General features: G+C 48.1%; 1 protein-coding gene across 1 annotated transcript in view; it reads left to right on the top strand.

Moving 5' to 3' along the window:
* Nucleotides 1-24560, top strand: part of SLC25A13 (solute carrier family 25 member 13) — an 82554-nt gene that overhangs the window by 39231 nt on the left and 18763 nt on the right. Inside the window, exons 4-11 of the mRNA XM_074195359.1 lie at nt 9262-9377; nt 11645-11784; nt 15143-15289; nt 16187-16325; nt 16960-17053; nt 17160-17244; nt 18637-18718; nt 18943-19101. Coding sequence (XP_074051460.1) covers nt 9262-9377; nt 11645-11784; nt 15143-15289; nt 16187-16325; nt 16960-17053; nt 17160-17244; nt 18637-18718; nt 18943-19101 — 962 coding nt within the window. The remainder of the gene's footprint in view (nt 1-9261; nt 9378-11644; nt 11785-15142; nt 15290-16186; nt 16326-16959; nt 17054-17159; nt 17245-18636; nt 18719-18942; nt 19102-24560) is intronic.

The following is a 24560-nucleotide window of genomic DNA, read 5'->3' as shown; positions in this document are numbered from 1 at the left end:
AGATGAGCCTTGAACTCGGTTCTTACTGAATCCAAGGGCATCCCCTTCTGCGGTCATGCATACAGCCTCTCAGTTTAACCAGCAACGTAGCTGAAGTACTGTCTTTGTAATGGCAATGTTAGAAAATGGTAAGAAACTCGATAAAAGAGGCAAACACATTTGAATTAGATGGACATGCACAGTCATCTTGAATACATGTGCTTGAAGAAAACCTCTTCATGTTGGAGAAGTTAATGATGAGAAGATACTGAAAGTGACTTCTGGGTTTTCTGAAGAACTTCAGGAAGTGAATGACCACTTTTGTTAGATTTTTTCCTAATGTTTCTATATTTTGGGAGCTTTCTCCATGGGTGAGGCAGAAGAGAAGTTCCCTGTTCTCCCAGAGTTTATGGTTTGGCCAAAGAGAATAGCTACTTAAGTACAGGTCAAAATTTTATATAGGGAGTGGGGAGAGAGACAGAGAGACAGAGTGAGCATGAGCTTGTGAGATTGTAAAAGCTTCTTAAAAGGAAGATGGATCAGGGTCTGCCAGGCAGATTTGGTGGCCATTGATTCTGGACAAATGCTAAGTAGAGGAGACTTAGAACCAATGACTTTCTCTGTAAACCACTTAGATGGCACCTCCAGCATGACTCGTGATGGTGCCCTCAGTAATCTCCACTAAATCCCTGTGCCTCCAGATGAAGATAGAGCTTCCCAGCCGAGCTTTGAAAACCTTCTGCTCCCAGCCCTTCCAACTCCTGTGATGCCGGCCTTCAGATGCTGCCCTTAACTCAGCATTCTCTTGCCAGGCTCTGTCCTTTGGCTGTCTGTTTCCAATCACCTTGAGATTGAGCAAGAGAGGGTTCATGGGGACAGTCTGCAGTGTTTTTTGGGAAGGCCTATTAAAAATTAAACCCATGACTTTTGAAGCTGCCCTGCTTGTTCATGTTTCTGTTGGCTTCCTTTCATCTCCAGCAGATAGTGCTGGAGAGTGAGATCTGTCCCTCTGTCCTCTCCCCCATTCTTTGTGTGTTTTTTTTTTTTAGGTTTTTGCAAGGCAAATGGGGTTAAGTGGCTTGCCCAAGGCCACACAGCTAGGTAATTATTAAGTGTCTGAGGCCGCATTTGAACCCAGGTACTCCTGACTCCCAGGATGGTGCTTTATCTACTACGCCACCTAGCCACCCCTCTCTCCCCCATTCTTGAAAATGGCCAAGTGGTCTCACTTGGTGTGGTACCTGGCAGAGGATGGACCCTTCCTCAGTGCTAGGGCCCCTCCCCCTTCTTTGCTCCCTAGTCTCTTTCTGAATGTTTTTTCAGAAAGATGGTCTTAGTTCACCTCTTCAGAGCATCATTTCCTGGCTTCTTTTCCTTCAGGACTAGAGGGTTGGTGGCTCTCCTCCTCTCCTGGAGCAGTGGCACTTGTGCTCAAAGACATTTTCCCCTATAGTTCCCCTTTATACTTTCTTGTTACACATGCTGTCTTTGGGGACTTCCTCAGTCCATCACTTGGTTAAGAATTCTTGCCCTGTTGATGACTGTGTGAGATCCTCCCAGTCATTCTTTCATGTTGTGACCTTTTCTTTTCTATTTATTAGCTGTTCCTTTGGAACTGATTGTTACCCTGGGGGCAATGAAGTCTCCTTTGAGGTTCCCATTTACTGAGGTTCTTCTCAGGAGGGAGGGCCATTGACTCCCATGACCAAGCCCTGAACCTTCTGGCTTTTGACAAAGGTGGGGGACAGAAGGACCCTTTGTGATCTGCAGAGACACATGGTACATGTCTCAACCAGGACCAGAGGTGTCAATCAGGTATGCCCAAAGTGCATATTGATGTTCCTTGTGGAGAATGTCCTGGGGGGGGCAGTGAGAGGGTGCCAAGGAATATAAAGCTTTGAAGGTCAGCTAGGTAAGCCAAGTGTAATAAGACGCAGTTCAGTGGAGATAAATGTAAAGTTGTAGCCTTGGGTTCAAAAAATCAATTTCATGACAATCTTTTTTTTTTTTTAGGTTTTTGCAAGGCAATGGGTTAAGTGGCTTGCCCAAGGCCACACAGCTAGCTAATAAGTGTCTGAGGCAGGTTATGAACTCAGGTATTCCGGACTCCAGGGCTGGTGCTCTATCCACTGCACCACCTATCTGCCCCCTGGCTGAACAGTCTTAAGGATACAGCAGAGAGTGGATTCTTTTACCTATGTTCTTCCTAGCCCTTCAGATTCAGGGAGTAAATGAACTTTTGAGGGTGACCCAAATGGTCCCTTTCTTCCCTTCTAACTTAGGGAACACTCATGCATGAGATTTTTGAATGAACTCAAAGTTAAGCAAAAACCAGAGAATGATATAGAACCTTCTTGTCAGAGGGCACTTCTAAAGTGAAGGAAAACCAAAAAAGAACTGGGTCAGCCAGCAAGCATTGATTTTTGTACTTCCTTCAATTGAGGGGAGGTGCCTGACCCTCAAAAGAGCTCCCATTCATTGGGCAAATAGCTGATGGTGGGGGGGGGGATCAGGAATCTCAGAGGGGACCAGCTAGCAGCCGCATGGTCCAAGGGTCCAAGGGTGGTAAATTTGACATGTGTGGGGGTGGAGTGGACAGAAGAGCTGAGCCAAGATTAGAAGAGCTTCTGTTTACTTCTGGAAGTAAAGGGGAGGGAAGAAGGAAGAAGCATTCACTGAGTGCCCATTGTGTACCAGACACTTATGTTAAAGTGTCTTATCTCATAATGTTGTTATTCCCACTTTTCAGTTGAGGAAACCAAGGCAGGCAGAGGTAAAATGACTTGTCCAGGATCACAAGGAGTGCCTGAGGCTGGTCTTGAACTTGGGTCTTCTGAGTCCAGTCCAATCATTCTATCTACAGTGGTTCCACCTAGCTACCTCATTATCAGTTCATTGAGTGTGGGTATATGCATGACCAGAGGGGAGATGTGAGGAGGGGAGAGTTATTGGAGAAGTCTAAACAAAAGGGAATAACAGCAGAGACCCAGTGGTGAAGGGCTTACCTCCAGTTTGGCTTTTTAGGGAGTGAGGAGTCCAGGTGATGGACATTGAAAGACGTGGGGAAGGGGAGGGGGCCACCAGATACAAAAGGAACGAGTGAACTGTGTTGGAGATATCAGAATGGAGCCCAGGAGGAGACGAGGTCTTTTATGTTTGTCAATCTGCCCATGAGATAGGAGGCGGCCAAGGACAGAGCTGTGGGGAGGAGCATCTGGATAGACAAGGAAGGAGGAGAGAGTGGTGTTTAAGAAGTTTAGAGACCATGGAGAGGACAACCTGAGTCTCAGAGTAGATGAAGGAGAGGGGGTTAGAGTGACCACTGCCAATGCCCATCCACTCTGTAGAGCCAGAGCATCAAGGTACTTACCCCAGACTTGGTTTGGGCACATTTGGCTGCCTTGTGTTCAGACAAGTAGGCCCAAGATCCAGACCACCTTGGCCAACAGTAATTCCTCTGCACCTCCCAGCCAACCATGGAAAAGGGTCAATGTAGGTGCCTTTCTAAGCAGCTGGGCAGTCATCTCATCATAGTCCCAGGTTGCTTCTGGTCACCGGAAGGTTCTCCACAGTGTGTCGGCTGGTGGGCTTCACCATCTGGTGATTCAGACCCCGCTGGCAGTCTGGAGAAGACTGGGGATGGACCTCTCCTCAGAATAAGGTTTTAAAATGAGAACAATCAAAGATGTAGACATAGTGATAATAACAGCTAGCATTTATATAGTGCTTACTGTTTGACGAGCATCATGCTTAGCGCCTTACAAATGTGAGCACAGGGAACTAGACACTTTATTATCTCCATTTTATCACTGAAGAAATGCAGGGAAGCAGCTCACTAGTAGTCATCTATTCCCTGTGCCATCTAACTGCAAATTATATCAATGATTTTGCAATATTGTTATCAAATTTTTTCTTTTTAATTAAAATGAGATCATAAACTAGATAAGCAAATCAAAAATTTATGTGTCTTATCCCTCTGGACCATGGTCTGATGAGGTTCAAGAGGCTAGAAAGGACTTGCTGTCACAGACTGTGTACCAGAGCTTCAGGAGACACTGCCTGGGACCAGGCTCTGAATCCTTTAGCTCCCCTCGGGGACCCACCTTTGCTCACCTGAAGGGGACTTGCCCAACTCCTCCCAGTTAATAAAATCTTTTATTGCTGCTAAAATTGGGAGTGATATTTCCAGTGATTGTTCCTTACTTGCTGTTCTGGGAATTGTTTGTTCCTATCCTTTGGCTACTTCCACATTTGGAGATATGATGCACATCCCCTTTACTATTACTGGCTTCTTGTTTCATCAGTTTTGTTTATGGAAGAATTATTCAGTTTCATGGAACTAATAAAATCTATTTAATTCTTTCCAATAAGAATTATTCCCTGATTGTAGCTCTGGAAGAGAAGTAATTTGACTTTCTAAATTTCTTTGTGTGATCTTTTATGTTATAGTCCTGCTCAACCTGTTTATCTGGTGTATGGTGTTTGATGCTGACCTCAGCCGGGTTTCTGCACCATGGTTTTCCAGTTTTCCCAGCAGTTCTCGTCAACTAGAGAACAGTTCCCTGAGTGACAATGTTCTCAGTGTGTTCAATGTTCTTTCAATGAAATAAAGACAACATTTTTAAAATTAAATTTTATTTTCCATCCACAAAGAATCATCTCTTCTCCTTCCCACTACCCTCCCCCCCGAAGAAGAAAGAAAACAACTTTGTTTTTTTACTAATATCATCAAGCAAAAAGACACTTTTGCATTGACCCATGTTTGATTTATCTTCATGTCTCTGTTTATTCAGAGTCCTTTGCTTCTCTGTGTGTGTGTGTGGTAACAGGAGTCCTCCTGATTTAAGACTGATCTTATCGGATTAAGGTTTCTATAAAGTTGCTTATCTTTACATGTTGTGGCCATTGTATTAGTTGTTCTGGTACTGATTCAATCTACATCAGTTTCTATAGGTCTTCCCAGATTTCTCTAAAATTCCTGACCTTTATTTCTTATAGCGCTGTAGTATTCCACCACCTTGATATGACATTTAGCCAATCCCCAACTGATGAGCACCCTGTCAGTTTATAGTTCTTTGTTACCATCCCTCTTCTCTCTTTGTTATCTCCACCCTCCCCCTTCTTCCCTTTCCCTCTTTAATGAAATGCCCTTCTGTTCATAACTGTGTGTGTGTGTGTGTGTGTCTCTGTGTATTCTTCCTGGCTTTGACCAGTTCATACAGAGGAAGGGTCAGCAGCTTCCTTCACTCCTTCCTCCTTGTTGGTGTAGACTTTCACTTGTTCATCAAGGGAACTTCTTTTTCCTCTTCCCCTCCCTTTCCATTCTTTTTAAATCATCAAAATATAGCCACTTCTAGGTACATCCAGCATCTCTCCATATCAGAAGGGGAACTGTGTGTCTCTAGACAAGCCTTAGTTTTCTCATCTGTGAAATGGGGAGGACATCCACCCTTACCCTCCAGGGTTATTGTAAGGATCAGATGAGATTCCAGGGCCAGTGCTCTATCCACTGTGCCACCTAGATGCCCCAAAATATCTTTTTTAATTTATTTTTTGTTCTCATTTTGTACAAATGTTTTTTTTACATTAATAAAATATTCTTGCTTACAAGCAAACAAAATACCCCTCCCCCCATGAATATAGATAGACTTGCTTGGGCGAAAAAAGTAAAGGGGAGAGAAAAAAAAATTAAAATGAAAAAAATAGTAATAATTGTAGGTATGACCAGGTGGCGCAATAGAGGAAGCATCAGCCCTGGAGCCACGAGCACCCGAGTCCATATCCAGCCTCATAAACCCAATAATCACCCAGCCATGTGACATGCAAGCCACCCGATCCCCACTGCCCTGCAAAAACCAAAAAGAAGAAGAAAAAAAAAAGACCCAAAATAAAATAAAATAGTAATAATAGTAGGGGTGGCTGAGTGGCAGACAGAGCATTGGCCTTTGAGCCAGGAGCACCCGGGTCCGAATCCGGCCCCAGACACCCAAAGATCACTCTGCTATGTGGGCCCAGGCAGGCCACCCAGCCCCACTTGCCCTGCACCCTCCCCCAAATAATAATAACAAAAATTGTGCTTCAGTCTTTGTTCCAACACCAACAACTCTGTCATGGGTGGATCGCATTCTTTATGATAAGTCCATCACAAAAATTACTTCCATATTTTTCCAACGTTGCCATGGCTGATCGCAACTCTCTCCTTTCTTATTTCTCCACTACCATGTACTATATTTTCTCTCTCCTTTTACTCTGACTCTGCTGTAGGGTCGCTGAGTGGCACAGCAGACAGATCCCTGGTCCTGGGGCCAAGAGGCCCTGAGCCCCAATACCACCCTTTAGGCCCAGAATCCACCTGGCAAGAAGTAAAAAAGAAAATTTGTTATATCTGACCACTCTCCCCCCATGGTCCATCCTCTCCTCCTTTATTCACATCCCCACCCCTTCCCCCTGCTCCCCGCTCCTTCTTACTCCAGATGTCTATACCCCATTGAGTATATTTGCTGTTTCCTCTCCTAGCCATCTCTGATGAGAGCAAAGGTTCCCTCATTCCCCCATGCCTCCCCCCTTCCATATCATTGCAATAGCTCATTGTAATAAAAAAAAATCTTATTATGTGAAATATCTTGGACTATTTCCCCCTCTCCTTTTTCTTTCTCCCATTCCATTTCCCTTTTTTTCCTATTGACTCCATTTTTATACCATATTTTATCTTCGAATTCAGCTTTCTCCTGTGCTTCAACTATAAAAGCTCCCTCCACCTGCTCTATTAACTGAGATGGTTCATATGAATATTATCAGTATCATTTTTCTATACATGCAGTTCATCCTCATTAAGTCCCTCATATTTCCCCCCTCTCCTCCAATCTCCATGCTTCACCTGAGTCCTGTATCTGAAGATCAAACCTTCTGTTCAGCTCTGGCTATTCCAAAAGGAACATTTGAAATTCCCCTGGTTCATTGAAAGTCCATCTTTTTCCCTTGAAGAGGACATTCAGCCTTGCTGGGTAGTTCATTCTTGGCTGCATTCTAAGCTCTTTTGCCTTGCGGTATATTGTATTCCAAACTTCCAATGTAGTTGCTGCTAAGTCCTGTGTGATCCTGACTGCAGCTCCATCATATTTGAACTGTGTCCTTCTGGCTGCTTGTAATATTTTCTCTTTGACTTGGGAGTTCTGGAACTTGGCTATAATATTCCAGGGGGTTGGTTTTTTGGGATCTCTTTCTCGGGGGGATCGGTGGATTCTCTCCATTTCTATTTTGCCCTCTGCTTCTAGAATATCAGGGCAATTTTCCTGTAGTAATTCTTTGAAAATGATGTCAAGGCTCTTTTCCTGATCATGACTTTCAGGTATTCCAATAATTTTTAAATTATCTTTCCTAAGTCTGTTTTTCATATCAGTTGTTTTTTCAATGAGATATTTCACATTTTCTTCTAAGTTTTCATTATTTTTGGTTTTGAAGTATTGATTCCTGATTTCTGTTAAATTCATCAATCTCCCTGAATTCTATTCTTTGTCTGAAGGATTTGTTCTCCTCAGAGAGTTTTCTGATCTCTCTTTCCATCTGGCCAATTTTGCTTTTTAAAGCATTCTTCTCCTCAATAACTTTTTGAACTGTTTTATCCATTTGACCTAAGCTGGTTTTTAGCATGCTATTTTCTTCAGCATTTTTTTGGATTTCCTTGACTAAGCTGCTGACTTCATTTTCATGGTTTTCCTGCATCTCTCTCCTTCCTTTTCCCAGTTTTTCTTCTAACTCCCTCATTTGATTTTCAAAGTCTTTTTTGAGCTCTATCATAGCCTGAGCCCAATTTCTGTTTTTCTTGGAGTCTTTAGATGCAGGAGCTTGTGCTTCCTCATCTTCAGACTGAGTATTTTGATCCTTCTTGGGCTCATTTGCAAAATATTTCTCAATGGTCTTCCTCTTGTTTCTTTGCTTGCTCATTTCCCCAGCCTAAGGCTGTTTTTTGGGGTGCTTCCTGAGCTTTTGGATCACTCCCACAAGGATCTCAGTGTGTGAGGCTCTGTCCTCCCTTCTGGTCTGTGAATGACCATAAGTGCTCCACTCTGCCACAGGGCTGAGGTGGGGGGGGCCTAGACTGGGATCAGGATCTGAATGTGGTCAGAGCCCCAGAGTCCTGTTCCAGGGGCAGAGGACTGAGCTCACACTCTCTCTTCACTCCCCTCCCTCAGCTCAATGGGCTCATGCCCTGGGGGCTCCTGCTTACTGGCTTCACCTGCTTCTGTTTCCCCATCGGCACCCAAAAAACCAAGCTGCTTGCTGTGTGCCCTGAGGGCTGGGCTCCACATGCTCACTCTGGCAGAGGTCCCCCGCTGTTCCCCCACTTTGTGCCCGGTGCTCCCCCGGGGTGCAGCTCAGAAGACTCCCCCGCTGCTGTGAGCTGTGACTCCCAGCATCCTGGGGCTGCCTCTGGGAGGCTGAAGTTCTTTTGCTCTGGCAGGCCACCCCTCTGGTGGGCCGCCCCTGATGGACTAGTTGGGAGAAACATTGGACTGCTGCTCCTGGTCTTCTTTCTGATCATTCCTGCCTCTTGAATCTGCAGGCTGTCCTGTGCCCTTCTGCTGGCCTGGCCTGGAAGCATACTTGCTGGGGCTTTTCCTTGGGTTTCCTACGCTGTCTTTGGCCTCTAGAGGCATGGGGCTGGGCAGGAACTCTCTCTCCCTTTGATTCTGCTGCTTTGACTCAGCTCCCCAAGCTGAGGGTTCCCTCCTACCCTGAAGGTTTGCCTTCTCCTCTGGCCTTTAGGATGGACCTGTAAAATAGGCACAGAACCTTGGCCTGGGAGAAATGGCAATGCTTTGATCTAGCCAGGGCTGATCCATCCATTTCATTGCTCCACACAGAATCAGATTTGGTTGTGAAATCTGAATTTATGTGATGATAAGGAGAACAGAATGGTCCCTTGTTGAAGAATGTGCCTTGTTTCTGTCATTAAACCCCATTTATGCTGGGTGAACACAATGGATAACAACTGCAGCCCTCAGGGCTGAGAGGCAGATTTTCATCTTCAAGAGCCCTTCCAAGCTGTTCCATCCCTGCCTTAAATGTGCCTCGGGGTGCTGGGAGTAATTCCTTTGGAATCTTGAGAGGGTGTGTGCGTGTGTGTATGTGTGATGCATGCATGTGCATGTGTGATTGAATGTGTAAGTATGTGTGTGGGTCAGTGTGTTCCCATGTGAGAATGAGGTGTGTGTGTGTGTGTGTGTGAGTGTGCATGCATTCCACTGATACTGACTATCTCTTGTGTCCTCTTCTCCACAGGCTAATCTCCTTTCAGGAATTTATCGCATTTGAGTCTATCCTCTGCGCCCCAGATGCCACCTTTGTGGTGGCTTTTCAGCTGTTTGACAAAACTGGTGACGGAGAGGTAACCTTCGGTAAGGCTGGGCTGGGAAAAGATTTGCCAGTGTTGTGTGTGCTTCTCTGCAGACCCATTTGGAGTTTTCTTAGTAGAGATCCTGGCTTGTCCTTTCTAGATGAGGAAGTCTAAGGCAACCAGTATCTGGTCCAGGGTCACCTGGCAAGGAGGTGTTTGAGGCTGGATTTGAACTCAGACCTTCCCGCCTCCAGACCTGATGCCGGTCATCCTTCTGGACTGCTGCATGCTGCCCTCCAGAGCACTCTTGTTTGAGTGAGAATGGAAGGGCTTCACTGGCAGTACCATCCCTGCCAGTCCATTTTTCAGATGGAGAAAAGGACCAGTGACCTACCTCTGAGCAGAGGGGTAGGATTTGCACCCCCACTTTCTTTTTGCCTGCTTCAGATGAATGTGAACATCAGACTTAAAGAGGATGAGTCTGTGCTCTGTCTAGCTCTCTGCACCCCCCATCACCTCTGTCACTCTCACGACTGGTCTACCTCCTCTCCTGATGGCTGATAGCTGCCAGAGTTTGCCATGGGGGCGCATCCAGGGAAATGGAAGACAGGGCTGCTGCTGTTTCTCCCCACTCCTCTGAAGGACTCCCTGCCATGGCCACTAGTCATTAAACTCATCCAGAATTAGGAGCTTGTCCTCTTTTGGTACACTGATGATCAGGTCTTCAGGTCTTCAATACATTTTTCTTGTCTTCCTCAGAGTTCATCATGTAGAAGCCTAGGCACTGATGAGAGGGGGGCATGACATTTTCTTGCAAGGGGCAATCTCATTGTCACGAGTGCTGAACAGATTAGTTTTGTATGTAAACCTGCCCCAGCTTCCTGGAACCCCCTTTCACTGTGGCCACCCCAAGGAGTTCTTCACCTTCCTAGCTCCCAGGGCTGCCTGAGAGGGGAATGAGCTTACACTGCTGAGAGGGCAGGAGAAGGAGACCTGAGAGATGCTCTCAGATCTGCAATTCAGTTTAAAGAGAACCAAGCCAGATGACAGGGATTTTTGTCAGAGTGCTAGAGAAGAGCCAGATCTTTGTTTTGATGGAATTTTTAATCCTGTGTGCACAACAAAAACAACTTTTGATCAATAGATTTCTAAACCTTAAATAGAAAATTAATAATGTTAAGAGAAAGTGAGAAGTTTGATGAGTTTACCAAGAAGCAGCTGTCATCTAGATGATGCTTACCATGCCTGAAATGCACTCTGATTTCAATTTTCTGAAGGATTAAACTGATGAAGCTTGTGTTTGACTGCATTTGTTTAAACAACAGTTTGAGAGGAGGAAAGGGTCAAGGGAAGGTTTTTCAAATTTAATTTTATTAATTAATTTATTGTTTATATTATATTATAATATGTTATGTTATATTATTATATCATATATTATATTATTGTTATATTATTAATTAATTTAATTTAAGCATGCAAAGGTAGTTTTCATCATCCATTTGTAAGTTTATGAGTTCCATACCTTCTCCCACCCTCCCTTCCTTTCCCCCTCCCCAGGGTGGCAAACAATCTGATAAAAATTGTACCCAGACAATTGTGTTGAACCTATTTCCATTTTAGTCGTGTTGTGGAAGAGGAATTAGAACTAAAGGGGAAAAACAACCTGAGTTTGGAAGAAAAAATATGAAAGAAATTTTAAAAAGAGAAGATAATGTGCTTTGCTCTACATTTCAGAGTCCTTATTTTTTTTCTCTGAATGTGAATGGCATTTTCCGCAGCAAGTCTCTCAGGAGTGCCTTCATCCCTGAACTGTTAAGAAGTGCTGCATTCTCTTGATGCAGCATCAGTTCATGCAAGGCTTTCCTCTTCTCTCATGCGCAGCCTCTTGTAGTTTCCATCCCATTCATATGCCAGAACTTTTCAGCCCTTCCCCCTCGATTTCCACAAAAAGAGGGGGTTTAAGGATGGGGAGATACAGGCACACTTGATTGTGAAGAAGGTGATTGGCAAAGGTCAGAGTTCGAAAGGCCCTCTGGAGAGAACAGTTGTGTTCAGGTTTATTCAGGTACTAGATAGTAAATGTTAGGTGACTGACTCTTATTCTGAAGTGTATTCCTTTTACTTTCCTGATTGTCATTTCATAATGTTGTCTTCTATAATTGTTATCTTTTCTTTGTTTTTTCCTCCATTTTTTTGACTTTGAGTGTTTTCTTATTCTCCACGTTAGAATTTATAAGCTTGTCTGTGCAGTAGCATAGAGCTGAGGAACTCTATGAATCGTCAAGTTCAGCTTAACTCCTCCCATCTTTATCTGCCTTCCCTTTTCAGAGGACGTCAAGCAAGTTTTTGAACGGACAACCATTCACCAGCACATTCCATTTAACTGGAATTCAGAATTTGTGCAGCTCCATTTTGGGAAGGAACGGAAAAGGCGGCTGCCCTATGTGGAGTTCACTCAGTTCTTGCTGGTGAGTCTGACTCCCTGGTCCGAGCAGTGCCCTGCTCTGGCCTCTCAAGTCACCTTGATCCAGAACTCTAAGGGGGCTGGGTCCCCTTGCAGGGGTCCTTGTCCACCCCCTCAGTCTATTAGGGATAGAATGTGTGGTCCAGGCCTACCGCAGAGTAGAACAGAACTCTGGGTGAAGATCCTCACCTATCAAAAGGGGCTAATAGTACCTCCCCAGGATTGTTGGGGAAATCAGATGAGGTGACAGGCCTAAAGTCTTAGCTTGTCAGTGGTGCTCCCTCTTCTTCATTCTCACTGCCCCTGCCTGGCCTTCTCCTACATACTGCCCAAACCCTGCCCCTTTCACATGCCAGGGTCTGGCTTTCAATGATGCTAAGGAAGCATGGACCATGGAGCTCTGGAGCTATGGAATGGGAGATTGAGGAAAGGAAAAGCCTCTTCTCAGCCCTCCGCAGCTCCAGCCCCTTCATGTGCAAGACTTCCTCCCTCCACAGATCACCTTTTCTTGGGCTTCATTTGGCAGCTCCCCAAGGGTGCAAGGCCAATGGGTGCTTCTCTGCAGATCCCCTTTGAACACAGGTGGGTGTATAGCTGGTATAGTGGTTTGATCATCCCTTTCTTCATGCATGTGAGACCCTGGCAAGCGGGGCCTGGGTGCTTAGTGGTTCTTATGTCTCTGCTTCCCTGAGGGTGCTTAGAAGATTCAGCTAGAGAGCCAGCCTTCTCTCATGCTTCCCAGTGTGAGGACCTAGCTGGAGGCTCCCTCCCAGAGTCTGCCCCTCTCACTCCTCTTGTGAATCCCTTCTCTTCCCAGTGGAGCAGTGGAGGCTGCTGAGTCCCCCCCCCCCCCCCACGTCCATTTGGACTGGGAGAGGACCTCTGGAACTTTAGTGTTAAAATGAGGACAAGCTTGGGGCCATGGGAGGAGGGCCTTGCAGGCCCTTTGCTTCATCCTTGAATTCTGGTCCCAGCTAGATGTGGTGATGGGGCTCTGCAGTCATCTCGCTCTGCCCTGGCTCTCTCAGCCCAGGAGCCCCTGTGGCAACACAGGCTTGAGCCAAGGATTTCAGGAGAATTTGCTCTATGGATTAACCAAGAAGCTGTAGCCAGCTTCCCCATCCTCCATAGGAGAACAACAAACTTCAGAGCACAGGGTGGAAACGAGAGACCTAGAGTCTTGGAGATGGGGTCTCCTAACTGCTGTCTGCCTCAGTTTCCTTATCTGCCAAGTGGGGACCTTGGCAGCACTTGACCCCCCCCCCCAGGTTCTTGGGAAAAATCAACCAAAATCATGTTTGTGTAGACTTTAACTTCAAACTGTCACCATCATCACTACTACCGCTACTACCACTACCATGGTTGCTACTACCACTACCACCACCCCCATGACCACGCAGTACTCAGAGGTTTGATGTCTCCTCAGGGAAGGAGCCTCCCTCAGCCCAGGCTGTGGCCAGCCTGCTCACCCCCAGTCTGGTATGGATGGCTTTCATGGGGCTTAATCTGTCCTTAGAGCTCCCATCGACTGGACATACTTAGCATCTCTACTGCTGGTGCCCTTGGAGGCAGTACTTTTTGAGGAGTGAGCAGTCCTTCTGGTGGGGGCAAGCTCTTTCCCATCATGAAGTTTCCCTTTGGGATCCAGCTAGCTCTTTGCCTCTCTCCCAGATCTCCTATATGACCCTTCCCTTCTCTTAGAAAAAACATCTTTCATTGCCTACTGGCTATGGGCCCTAGTGGTGGGCAAACATCCTGTGAAGCCCTCTGGATCCACAAGTCCAGCCCAGGTTAAATTGGGGATCACCTGCACTTCCACAGGGCCATAGGTGCCTCTCAATGATTCCCAGGCTCACCAAGCTCAACTTGCACCTTCTTAGAACCCTACTGAATATTCCCCAATTTAGTTTATTTCAGGAAGCTTTTATTAATCACAGTCAGGAGTCTGTAAGCATTTATCGTGTGCCTACTATGGGAGACAAAAGAGGCAGAAGCTGGTCCCTTCTCTCAATAGGAGACCCCAAGCATGCTATGGACAGGATAAATAGGAGATTATGGGACTGGAAGGTAGCCGAGGAGATTGAAGCAGAGGAGGAAGAGCGTTTAGACCTGGGGAGTGGCCAGAAAAGATGCCCAGAGCTGAGAGAGAGCCAGGAGGTCAGGGACATCGGACCCAAGAGGGGACAGGTGACAAAGGGCTTTAAGGGCCAAGCAAAGCTTGGCTCTAGGGAACCCTAGAAGGCTCTGGAGTGTGGTAGGGAGGGGGTACAGAGACTGAGGCAGACAGAGCTCTGGTAACCTGCACAAGAGAAGTCTCCTCCTTCACATATCCAAAAATAGAAAACTTTCATCTTCACAGCTGATATCTGGAGGCAGCCTTGGCCTTGCACAATTGGCCTGTTGACAGGCTCCAGTTTTACTCATTTTCCTTGTGATCTTGTGTGACATCTGACTTCCCTTTCTAAGAAATGAGGTGAACGTCACTGGTCCAGTACACAGGAGCCTGGATTTTATGGCAGCTTTTCACCTTAGTGACAGACTACTGAGGCATAGTCATGGTGAGGGAAATCTGGAGTGGTGGAACTCGAACCACCTGTTGTGAAATGGTAAAGAGCAGAGAGGAGGACAAAGGACCAGTTGTCATCATCCCCCAAGAGACATTGGGCTGGGGAGCCTGGAGGCACAGACAGTGGCAGTCGGGGGCTTGGCAAAGGCAGAAAAAGTCCCCAATCAAAGCCAGGGCTTGCGTCCTCCCCGCCAGGGCCTCCCAGGGCTTTTCTCACTCTGCACTTGCCCATAGCATTAATGACCACAGAATGTCCACTGAGAAGGGAGAGGATGCTCACTTTCCACTCCTTGGCATAGCACTGCCCAGGCGGCTGTTGGCTGGTCTTGCCCCCTCCCCCCCCACCCCCTCAGGCTCCTTGACAACTGCATCGACCCTGGTGCTGATTGGCAGACTGTCTGTCTTTTTCCTTTGCATCGGTCCAGGGAAGTCTTCCCACAAAGGTGTCACATTCATTCCTCAGGGGCAGAGGCCCAGACAAGATCCTTACTCAAGATGCCCAGGAGCTTATGCCTCCCTGTTCTCCTCCTGCTTGTCGTGGTGGGAGTTAGGCATTCTGAGAAGGTCTGGGCCTCTAGCCTGAGACGCTGGATCTTTGACATCCGGCTCATTCCCCCTTTAATTCAGGAGGAGGTTTAGTCCGGGGCTGAGCTGGATCCTCTGAGAGCATTGGGCTTAGGCTCTCTCCATTCTGTCCTGAATCCCTTGGCAGGTTATGGGAGGGTAAGCCTGGGGGCAGGTGGCAGAGATGAAGGAAGGCAGGGACGACCATGGAAGACCCTTTCTTGTTTTTCAGGAAATACAGTTGGAGCATGCCAAGCAGGCTTTTATGCAGCGAGATACTGCACGCTCAGGCCGGGTCACTGCCTTGGACTTCAGGGACATTATGGTCACCATCCGCCCACATGTCTTGACACCTTTTGTGGAGGAGTCCCTGGTTGCGGTGAGCTATGGTCTGCTGGGACTGGGACTGCTGGCCCTAGGGTTTGACCCCCTCTCTGCTACCCTGCTGGAGGCTCTAGTCCCTGGCAGAAGCATCAGGGTCCTTAGTTGGCCACAGTGGTTTGGATCTCAGCTCCACACCCCCCCCCCCAACCATCTCCCTACACTTCTTAGTCTTGAGAAAGGGGAGTTGGTGGAACCCCCAACCCCAATGTCAACAGCATCCCTGCTGCTCTCTTCTTGGGGGAAGACCCTGGCCTTCTTTCTCTCTTCACCTTCTGGTACAGCTTATCCATCTGGGAGGCTGAGCCCCCGACAGCCACTTAACCAGTGACTTTTTGCTGGCTGGCTGGCAGATCAAGATTGATGGGACTCTCCCTTTAAGATGACTTCCTAAGGAAAGAAAGATGGAATGGAACATATTCCAGTCAGAAATTCCCTTCCTAATGGGATGTTTTGGGGGATTTCCTTGTCTTCCATCAGAAACCCTGGTTCTCCATGAATTCCTCCCCCTGACTCCATGTCAAGGTTCCCCCCAATCCATGCTACTTCCCGTTTCTCCCAAAGCATGCACTATGGCTAGAAATCTATGTAATGGTGATCTGAAGTCAGCCATGAGTGTCCATGGTGGCCTTCAGGGAAACACTGTCATATTTCCTTAGAGGTTGGCTTTGTGTGCGCATGGGCCTTTGCTTTGTAGAAGATTTTTGCATCCTCTCATTAGATCAGATAAGCCAACTTAGAAAACATCCTCCATTGAAACTTGTGTTCTGCACCCAGCTCCTGAGCTGGCTGTGCAAGGAGAGCGGACCTGGTGAGGACCACTGTCTTGATGATCTTGCAGTAGACACATGGACACCTCAGACCCACTTGAATTCTCTTTCTTTCCTCACTCAAGGCTGCAGGAGGTACCACAGCCCACCAAGTGAGCTTCTCCTACTTCAATGGCTTTAATTCTCTCCTTAACAACATGGAGATCATTAGGAAAATCTACACCACACTGGCTGGCAACAGGAAAGATGTGGAGGTCACCAAGGGTGAGCAGCAACATGGTTGGGGTCCTTGGCAAGGAGGGTCTGGGCGAGTGGCCTCCTCACACTAGCCCGTGCTTCTTGAAGGCATTGCCTGGTGTCTGGACAGGGATTAGTGGTAGAGGCTTTTGGAATGTTTCTGAATCCAAAAGCAAGTTGGCTTTGTGTGTCTCGTCCCTCCTCCATCAAAGACCCTACCGCAGATCCACTCCTTGCATCACCAAGGTAGTCCTGGAGGCTGGGGGCATAGGGAGTCATCCCGCCGTCCAAGCTTCTGTTGGGGGCCTGGATTCCGGTCCCCTGGGACAATCCCCCTGGGATTCCCAAGGCTTCCGGGGCTTGACCTCAACTGGTTCACACAGCACCCCCCATGTACCCCTTTTGTTAGGGATTCCCCAAGGGGATTCCCTGGACACCCCAGCTCCTTGTGGAAGTTCCTGCCTCTCCTAGCTTCCGCCTTTTCTTTCACCTGGGATCAGTGTTCCTCCCAGAAAAGCATCATTTGGGATAAAGAGCACTTTTGTATGGAATTTTAAAAGGGAGGAAAACAAAAAAAAGAAAGGGGAGGTTATGAATGAAGCCTGGAGCAGAGAAGTCAGCCAACTTTCATTCTCTCCTCCCAACTTGCTTCCTTTTCCAGAGGAGTTTGCTCTGGCAGCTCAGAAGTTTGGGCAGATCACCCCCATGGAAGTGGACATTCTGTTTCAGCTGGCTGACCTCTATGAACCTCGAGGGTATGCTGTGGTGTTGGGGGAGTCTCCTTAGGGTTCGGTCCCTTTTGGGAGGTGGGGCAGCAACACCCAAGAGCAAGCTTGGGAAAATCCCTGTTTTTCTCTGCAGACGCATGACATTGGCTGACATTGAGAGGATCACCCCCCTCACTGGGGAGCGCCTGCAGATAAAACTGACTGAATCCCAGAAGCCGGTTTGTATTCTGCTGGTGCCTGACCAACTCTCTGGCCTCAGGGCATCATGGACCTGGTTAGAAGGCAGGGGTTCTCCAAGTGCTGACCCCATCCTGGGGCCATGGCTCTGTCTGGCCCTGTGCTCCGCCAGGCATGGATCCTACTCTTGGGTTTGGTTCCCAGGCCTGGTCCTGTTAAGAGGTGCTCCTGGACCTTCTGTTCATTAACATTCAAGAAGGAAAGGCTTCCCTTGATGGAAGGGCCATGGTTAAGTGGCCTTTTAAAAAGAAATGGAGCCCTAATGTCATCAAGTGTCACTTTGTAGAAAACACCTCCCGTCAAGTTAACCAGGCCTTGGCTGCCGGGAGCCGTGGGTCTGTTCTGAGACGCCAGTGTAACCACAGCGGCTTGGGGCAGGCTGCCTTTGAGGACTGCCAGGCCTTGAGCCAGGCCTCCTGCTCTCCAGTCTTCCCTACCCTGGGACAGTGGCTAGTTGTGTGAGGAGGATGGGAGGCAAGGAGGGAGCCAGCCCAACTCAGCCCCCTGGAAGCCAGCTGGCCCCCCATCAGAGAGGCAGCTGGAGCCGGCCAGTGGGGGGGATCCTGTGGCCTCCTGGGGAGGGGGCCTTGTTCTGCTGCCTCCCTGACTAGGGAGGGAGTTGGCACTAAGCCCCACCAGCCCGTCCCCCGGCTGCTCCCATGGCTTCTCCACCCCCCCCCCAATCCCCTTTAGACACCCCATGGCTTTCCTTTTCCTATTTCTCACCTATGGGCATCAGGACCTTGCTCACACCCCCTCTCTTGGGCCTCCTCACCTCAGCTAATAAGGAAACCATGAAGGAGATGCTCTATTGGAGTCTCACAGCAGTCCTGGAAGACAGGGGCGCTTCTGACCAATTGGGGAAACAGAAACAGGCAGAGGTTGAAGCCAGATTGGACCTCAGGCTTCTGGAGGCCAAGCCCAGGGCTCTAGGCTCTGTGGCATCCTCTAACCCTCTGTTGGGGTCACTTCATGCTGGAGCCCTTTGGCCTCTGCTTTTTACAGTCAGAGAATTTCAAAGTTTTGAACATGGGGATGTTCAAAGTGCTCCTTTTTCTGATAAACACCTGTGTCCCAAATGGATCCTAATCAGTGAGTGGGTATCCATGGGGAGGGCAGGCAGCCATGGTGAGAGGCTAGGCTCTGCCCTTGGGACAGCTCTGTTTGCTTCGTGTCTCAGGCCAGACCTTCCTAATCATTTGTTAGCTGAAACATGGTAAGGGGCATGGCGTCCGTGTGGGCACTGCCCTGGCACAAGGGGCTGGGGGAAGCTTCTGCATTCATTCGTTCTCTCCTCTTTTCTCCCTCCCGGTGTCCTGGCCATGCTCCCGAATTCTGGCCTCTGGGGGTTTGGTGCACCTCCATTTCTCCAGAGGGTTCACGGAGACCCTCGCCCTCTGATCGTCCACGTGGCAGAGTCTGCTTACAGGTTTGCCCTGGGCTCCGTTGCAGGAGGTCAGTCCTCAATGATTGTTTACGTCCTCCTGCCTCCTCTTCTCCCTTTCCTTTGCTACCTCCCCCTCCATGGCCTGTTTTCCTTGTCAGCATGGACCAACCCCTGCCTCCCCACCCTTTTTGGGGGTTTATCCAGAGCCAAGATAAGACCCAGTTGTGAGACTGACCTGTGTAGATCGCCCCACTTCCCCTTCCCTCCACCCCCGTCATCTCTCCCATTGCAGCTGTGGGAGCCACTGCCGTCTACCCAATTGATCTGGTGAAGACGCGGATGCAGAACCAGCGATCCACCGGGTCTTTGGTGGGGGAGCTGATGTACAAAAACAGCTTTGATTGTTTCAAGAAAGTGCTGCGCTACGAAGGCTTCTTTGGGCTGTATCGAGGTCAGTGGCTGCATCTCGGGGTCCCGGGGAGGAAGGTAGTGTGCGGGACCCAACTTTCATTCTGGGCCTCCTGGGCTCCCACCCTCACAGGGCTTTCTGGCCTCTTGGCTCCCTCTCTGCCCTTTCCTAAGGCCATGTGCCAGGCCATGCTGTCCTGCCCTTTTCTGTCTGGACCAGTCCCAGGGGCTGGTTCCCAGAGGTTGAAGTGAGCCTTGGCTCCATCCAGCCATGGGGAGGGTGGGGCACCTCATGGGTAATAGAGCCATAGGAGAGATGTGCCAGGTGAGCAGGTACCAGCAGTCCCTGCCTGCCCCATGTAGAGGTACTGTGGGGCCTTGGAAAAGTCACTTGTCCACCATGTAGCTCCTTGCTCTCCTCTGTAAAAAGAAGCATTGAATCAAACCCTTAAAGGCTTGCAGTGAACTTTAGAGGGTCTCTTGTATGATGCTGTTCGAAACCCTGGTTACCATGAGAAATATGCCCAGGGTCGCTATCCCAGGCAGATTCAAGCTTGGGGCTCCCTGATGCGGCTGGCCTTGACTACCTCCTAGAAGGTCCCTTCCCGCTCTGGGTCTGGGGTCTGAGGAGTGGCTCCAGAAGGCCTTCTTTCTCTGTTTCCCTGTGGAGGATGTGGACTAGGGAAGATCTGGCCTCTTCTGCAGGGGCTGCTCTGATGTCCTGAGTGTCCTGGGGTCTTCTGCCCCAGCCCAGCTCAGTCGGGACCCTTAGCAGGAATGGGGGGAGGAGTTCAGCTGGGGACATGTTGTGTTTCCAGGGTTTTCCTCTTTGGGACAAGGGGCTGGCTCCCTGCTTGGGCTGGCCTCTTCTGCCCCCTGCTGTCCCTGGCTGTCCCTGGTTCTCCCCAGAGAAGGCCAGGTGATCTCAACAAGGCAGCCTACCTCTGGGGAAGCCCCCTCCTCCTCTTCAAAGGCCTTTTGATCCTTTCTCTTATGGCCTCCCCATTTCTTCTCATCTCCTGGAAGGTCTCTGACCCTGGATGGGTGATTGACGGTGGAAGTTCGCTTCCCTCCCCTCCCCCCTCCCCCCTCCAGGGACCCTTGCAAATCCTCCCTGAAGAGAAGTGGTTCTTTAGCAGCAGTTTCTTCACTTGGACCCCTTTGGGTCCAGCCCCTGGTGTCAGCACCTCCCATCCACACCCTGCCCTGCCTGCTCTGCCACTGGCTTCTTGCCCTCACCCCAGCAGCCAGGCAGGATAGCACATGCTCCCACTGGGCCCTAGCATATAGAGGAAGTCAAAAGCCTAACCCTAACCCTGCCTCGAGGAGCACCCACTCCAGGAAAAGAAGCCTGGACACTCTGCTGCCAAAATGGCCATCTCTGGCTCATGTGCCCTGGGTCCTGTAGCCTGACCCGCTGGTGACCAGCTCTACCAAGGGCCTCTCCTCTAGCTTGGGCCTCGGGCTGGGGACAGTCCCTGCTGCTCCAAAGAGAGAAAGGGAAGAAGCTTGGGGGGGCAGCATCCTTGAGGACCCAGCATTTTAGGAAGTGCCCACCATGTACCAGACCATTGACCACTGCTGCCCCTCCAGTGGTTGAGTCTCCCTAGATGGCAAATGGCAGACCCGATCTGTCCTATGGATCAGGGACCCTTGGAGGCCTGAGCCAACTTGCCAGTCAGTGAGTTGGTCAGGTTTGCAACGGCTTTGCTGAACAGAAGAGACTCTAGTAGCCTCCAGGCTGGGCCTTCTCCCTCCAGTCCCATTAGTGAATGTGGCTCCTACAAAGTCACCTTTTAACTTCAGGAAGCTTCCAGAGCTTTAATAATAATCAGCAGAGATAAGGAGAGGAGTGGCCTCCCTTTGCCTTTGGGGTTTATTTGCTTGGCCCCTTTCAGTAATCTGAAGAAATGAGGCCCCTGAGGCTGCCTCAGAGGGCTGAGGGTGGGTGGGCCCCCCAGAACCCCACCAGCTGAGGGATGGCCAGCCAACAGAGGGGGCTGCCAGGAATCCCTCTAACCCTGACCCTTCAGCAGTTCTAGGAAACAGAGGGCCATGGGACCTGGTCCCTTAGAAAAGACTATAGTTCTTTAGTCATGCCATGTGCTTGGGGCCTTCCTGTAATGGGAATCCAAAAGAAAGTCATGTCATTGCAGTGGTTAGCCCTTGGGTCCTGTACTCTAAGACTTGCACTGGTGGGGGCTCCCTTGCTCCTTGGCAGATACCTCTATTGGTCTCTCAAGGCTCTCTGAACCCTAGGGGCCCCTCTGTCTGCCCACAGCCCCCAGGACACACCTTCTGGTTAAGGTAGAAGCTGAGGCAGTGCTGTGGAAGATCGTGGAACATCCACAACGTGGCGGTCATCTTTCCTCCTGGTGTGGTGGTGACTGACTGGAGCCTGGAGTGGGGGAGTAAGGCTCATGGGCATTTCAGGCCCAGGCTTCTAGGCAGGAGTTGGGCACTATGCTCAGAAAAAGAAAGCCCATCCTTAACTTTGGAGACCTTACAATCTAATAGAGGACAAAGGATTGTGAGGGGCAGTGAGGAGCTGGTCACCAGGAGAGTGACCTGAGAATGGGTCTGCAAGCAGCTGGGTCTGCAGTGGCCCAGGAATGCCCTGGCCAGGCCTGTTTGCCAAGTCTGTCACAAGAGTAGACAGAAGGGCACCATCTACCACCTTTGTTACTGCCACAGACCTCAACTGGGCCCTTCTTCCACTGAGGGTGCCCCCAGTTCTCAGAACTTGAGTGCCCACGCTGTATGAATTATTTCCTAGCTCCCATCTACCTCAGTTTCCACAGCTGTAAAGTGGAGATTATCACCAAAGTTCTTGAGAGGATCAAGTGGGCTGGACCAAGGCTATTTGAGAGGGATTGAGTGAGGTGAAGACCAAGAGAAAGGAGTCAAGTGTAGGCAGAGGGGAAGCAGCATAGGGAGAAGAGTGGGCTGCAGCAGGGTGAGGTCCCAGGGTCAGTCTGTCAGACTGTTAGTTTTTCTGAGGGTTTAATTAGAGCCAGGCCTGGGACACCTGCCAAGATACAGGACTGGTCCTTGTGCTGGCACCCGTGGTGCCAGGGAACCAGGCAGCCTCCTGTCAGAAGGCCCTTGACTTCCATTCATTTGTTTCATGTCATCCCCCTTCCTATATTTGTAGTCCCCCTCCCTCCATTTCTATGGCAGATCAGAGCCCAGCCTGTCCCATGTCTTCCTGTTTCCATCTCCCTCATCCAACCATAGCTTTTTGGATACCAGACTTTTGACCAAGCTGTGCCCAGGCCGGGAATGCCCTCCAGCTTCTCCCTGCTCTGGGAGGCCTTTTTTGCCTCCAAATATCCTTGCTTCCTCCTGCTCCTATGATGTCTGATATTCACCTCCAACTCACCTGCCTTCAAAAGTGAGCCCCAAGAGAGTCGAGATTGTTTTGTGTCTGGCTTTGTTGGGGGCCTCTGGACATGTAGACTGCTCCATGGTCTACTCATGGCCTTTCCACAGTTCTCTGAAGACGTTCATTGTAGTGGTTTGACCGTGTCTGGCCATGTGGCAGACCCTATTCTGTGTCTGTGGTCCACCACCCCTGATGTCTTCCGGTTCCTGTGGCAGTCTCATCCGTGGTTCTCAGGGTGCTGCTGGCCTCTTTCTACTTCAGACCATATGACTTGCCAAGCTTGGCTGGAGTTATGGTCTCATTTTCTTCTGCAGGACAACAGGGCTCCACTTGCTGCCTGGATAGTTCAGTCGTTTCCTTTTTTTTCTTTTGGTTCATTGCTATTAACAAAAGCATAATGATCATTTTTTAAAATATGTTGGGTTTTTGTTCTGTTTTTAGTCTCCTTGAGCCATATGTCTCAGAATGGTATTGCAGGGTACCTATCACTTAGTGACTTTTTAAAAATATAATTCCAGATTGATTTCCAAAATGATTGAACCACCACTCCTGATACTTACTATTTTTGTCCTTTGTTGTTTTACTAGTTTGGTGAATTTCAGATGAAAAAAATCTGACTTTTCTTGGTTTGCATTTCTTTTATTATTAGTGATTTGGAGTATTCTTTCCTACAATTATTGATGCTTTAGTTTCATCTTTGGAAAATTGTCTCTGTTTAGTAAGGAATTCTCATTCTCTTTATTTGTGGCAATTCCTTAGGTGCCATAGTTCTCCAATCCTGGTCCAAGATCATTGATTTCTGAGTTAAATTCATCTCTTCTAGCTCTAGTTGCATTAACTTTGTTCACGCAAGCTTTTAAATTTTTCGATTGACCATTGCATTATGGGATGTAGAGCTTCTCAGACATGAAGTAGAGTTGAAATAGGATTCAAACTCAAGTTCTCTTTATATACCTCACCCATTTTTTGTACTTATACGATCACCGCTTTCTCTTGTTTGGTTTCAAATTTCCACTCTACAGATAAAAGTCTCCCCACGTTGACTTGAATCAGTGGAGACTCATCGAGACAGTTAAGAGCTTTAGCAAACTTTTGGGTTATAAAATAAACTCTCAAAAATCCATATTTATATAATAATCACAAAGCACAAGAAACTAAAATAGAAAGGAAAATGCCCCTCCAAATAGCTCCAAAACATGAGAATGTCTCCCAACATGCCTCCCATAAGACTTATATAGATTCAATCACAAAGAGTTTCATAAAGCCATAAAGGGCAGCCACAGAGATATTTGGTGCTCATGACTGGATTGGATCAACATAATAAAAATGACAATACTTCTAAAGCTAACTTACACTTTTAATGTCAAACCAATTGAATTATCAACGGGAAGATTTATAGAACTTGATAAAATAACATTAAAATTCATTTGAAAAAAACAAGGGATCTAGAATATTAAGAGAATTATGAAAAAGAAGTAGGGATAAGGGGAATGACATTCCCACATTAAAAATCATCTGATTTAAAAAAAAATAGCAAGGGGCGGGTAGGTGGCACAGTGGATAGAGCACCAGCCCTGGAGGCAGGAGTATACGAGTTCAAATCCAGCCTCAGACACTTATTACCTAGCTGTGTGGCCTTGGACAAGCCATTTAACCCCATTTCCTTGCAAAAAAAATAATCCTAAAAAAATAGCAAAGTGATAATCGTCAAAACAATCTGGTACTAGTTAAGAAGTAGGTTGATCAATGGGACAGATTAGATATATAATATACAAAAGTAGAAATGAATACAGGGAGCTAGCATTTAATAAATTAAGGTCCAAGCTATTAGAACAAGAATTCATTATATGACAAAAACTGCTGGGAAAGCTGTAAAGCAGCCTGGTAGGAATTGGACTTTGACCAGCACCTTATACTATGCTCCAAAATAAATCCGAAAGGGAGATACAACTTTAAGATTCAGAAGAGAAATGGAGCATGTCCCTCTCCCAGCTATGGGATAGAAAAACTTTGATTACAACATGAATGCATCTAGGAGAGCAGTCAGATGGGGGGAAAGTCTGCATCAAGTCTCTGATAAGATTTAGCATAGGAGGTAGACAAATGATTATGTCTGT

Source organism: Macrotis lagotis, chromosome 7 (genome assembly GCF_037893015.1).
Source record: "Macrotis lagotis isolate mMagLag1 chromosome 7, bilby.v1.9.chrom.fasta, whole genome shotgun sequence".
NCBI classification, from domain to species: domain Eukaryota; kingdom Metazoa; phylum Chordata; class Mammalia; order Peramelemorphia; family Peramelidae; genus Macrotis; species Macrotis lagotis.
This window is presented reverse-complemented; position numbering and strand designations above follow the sequence as displayed.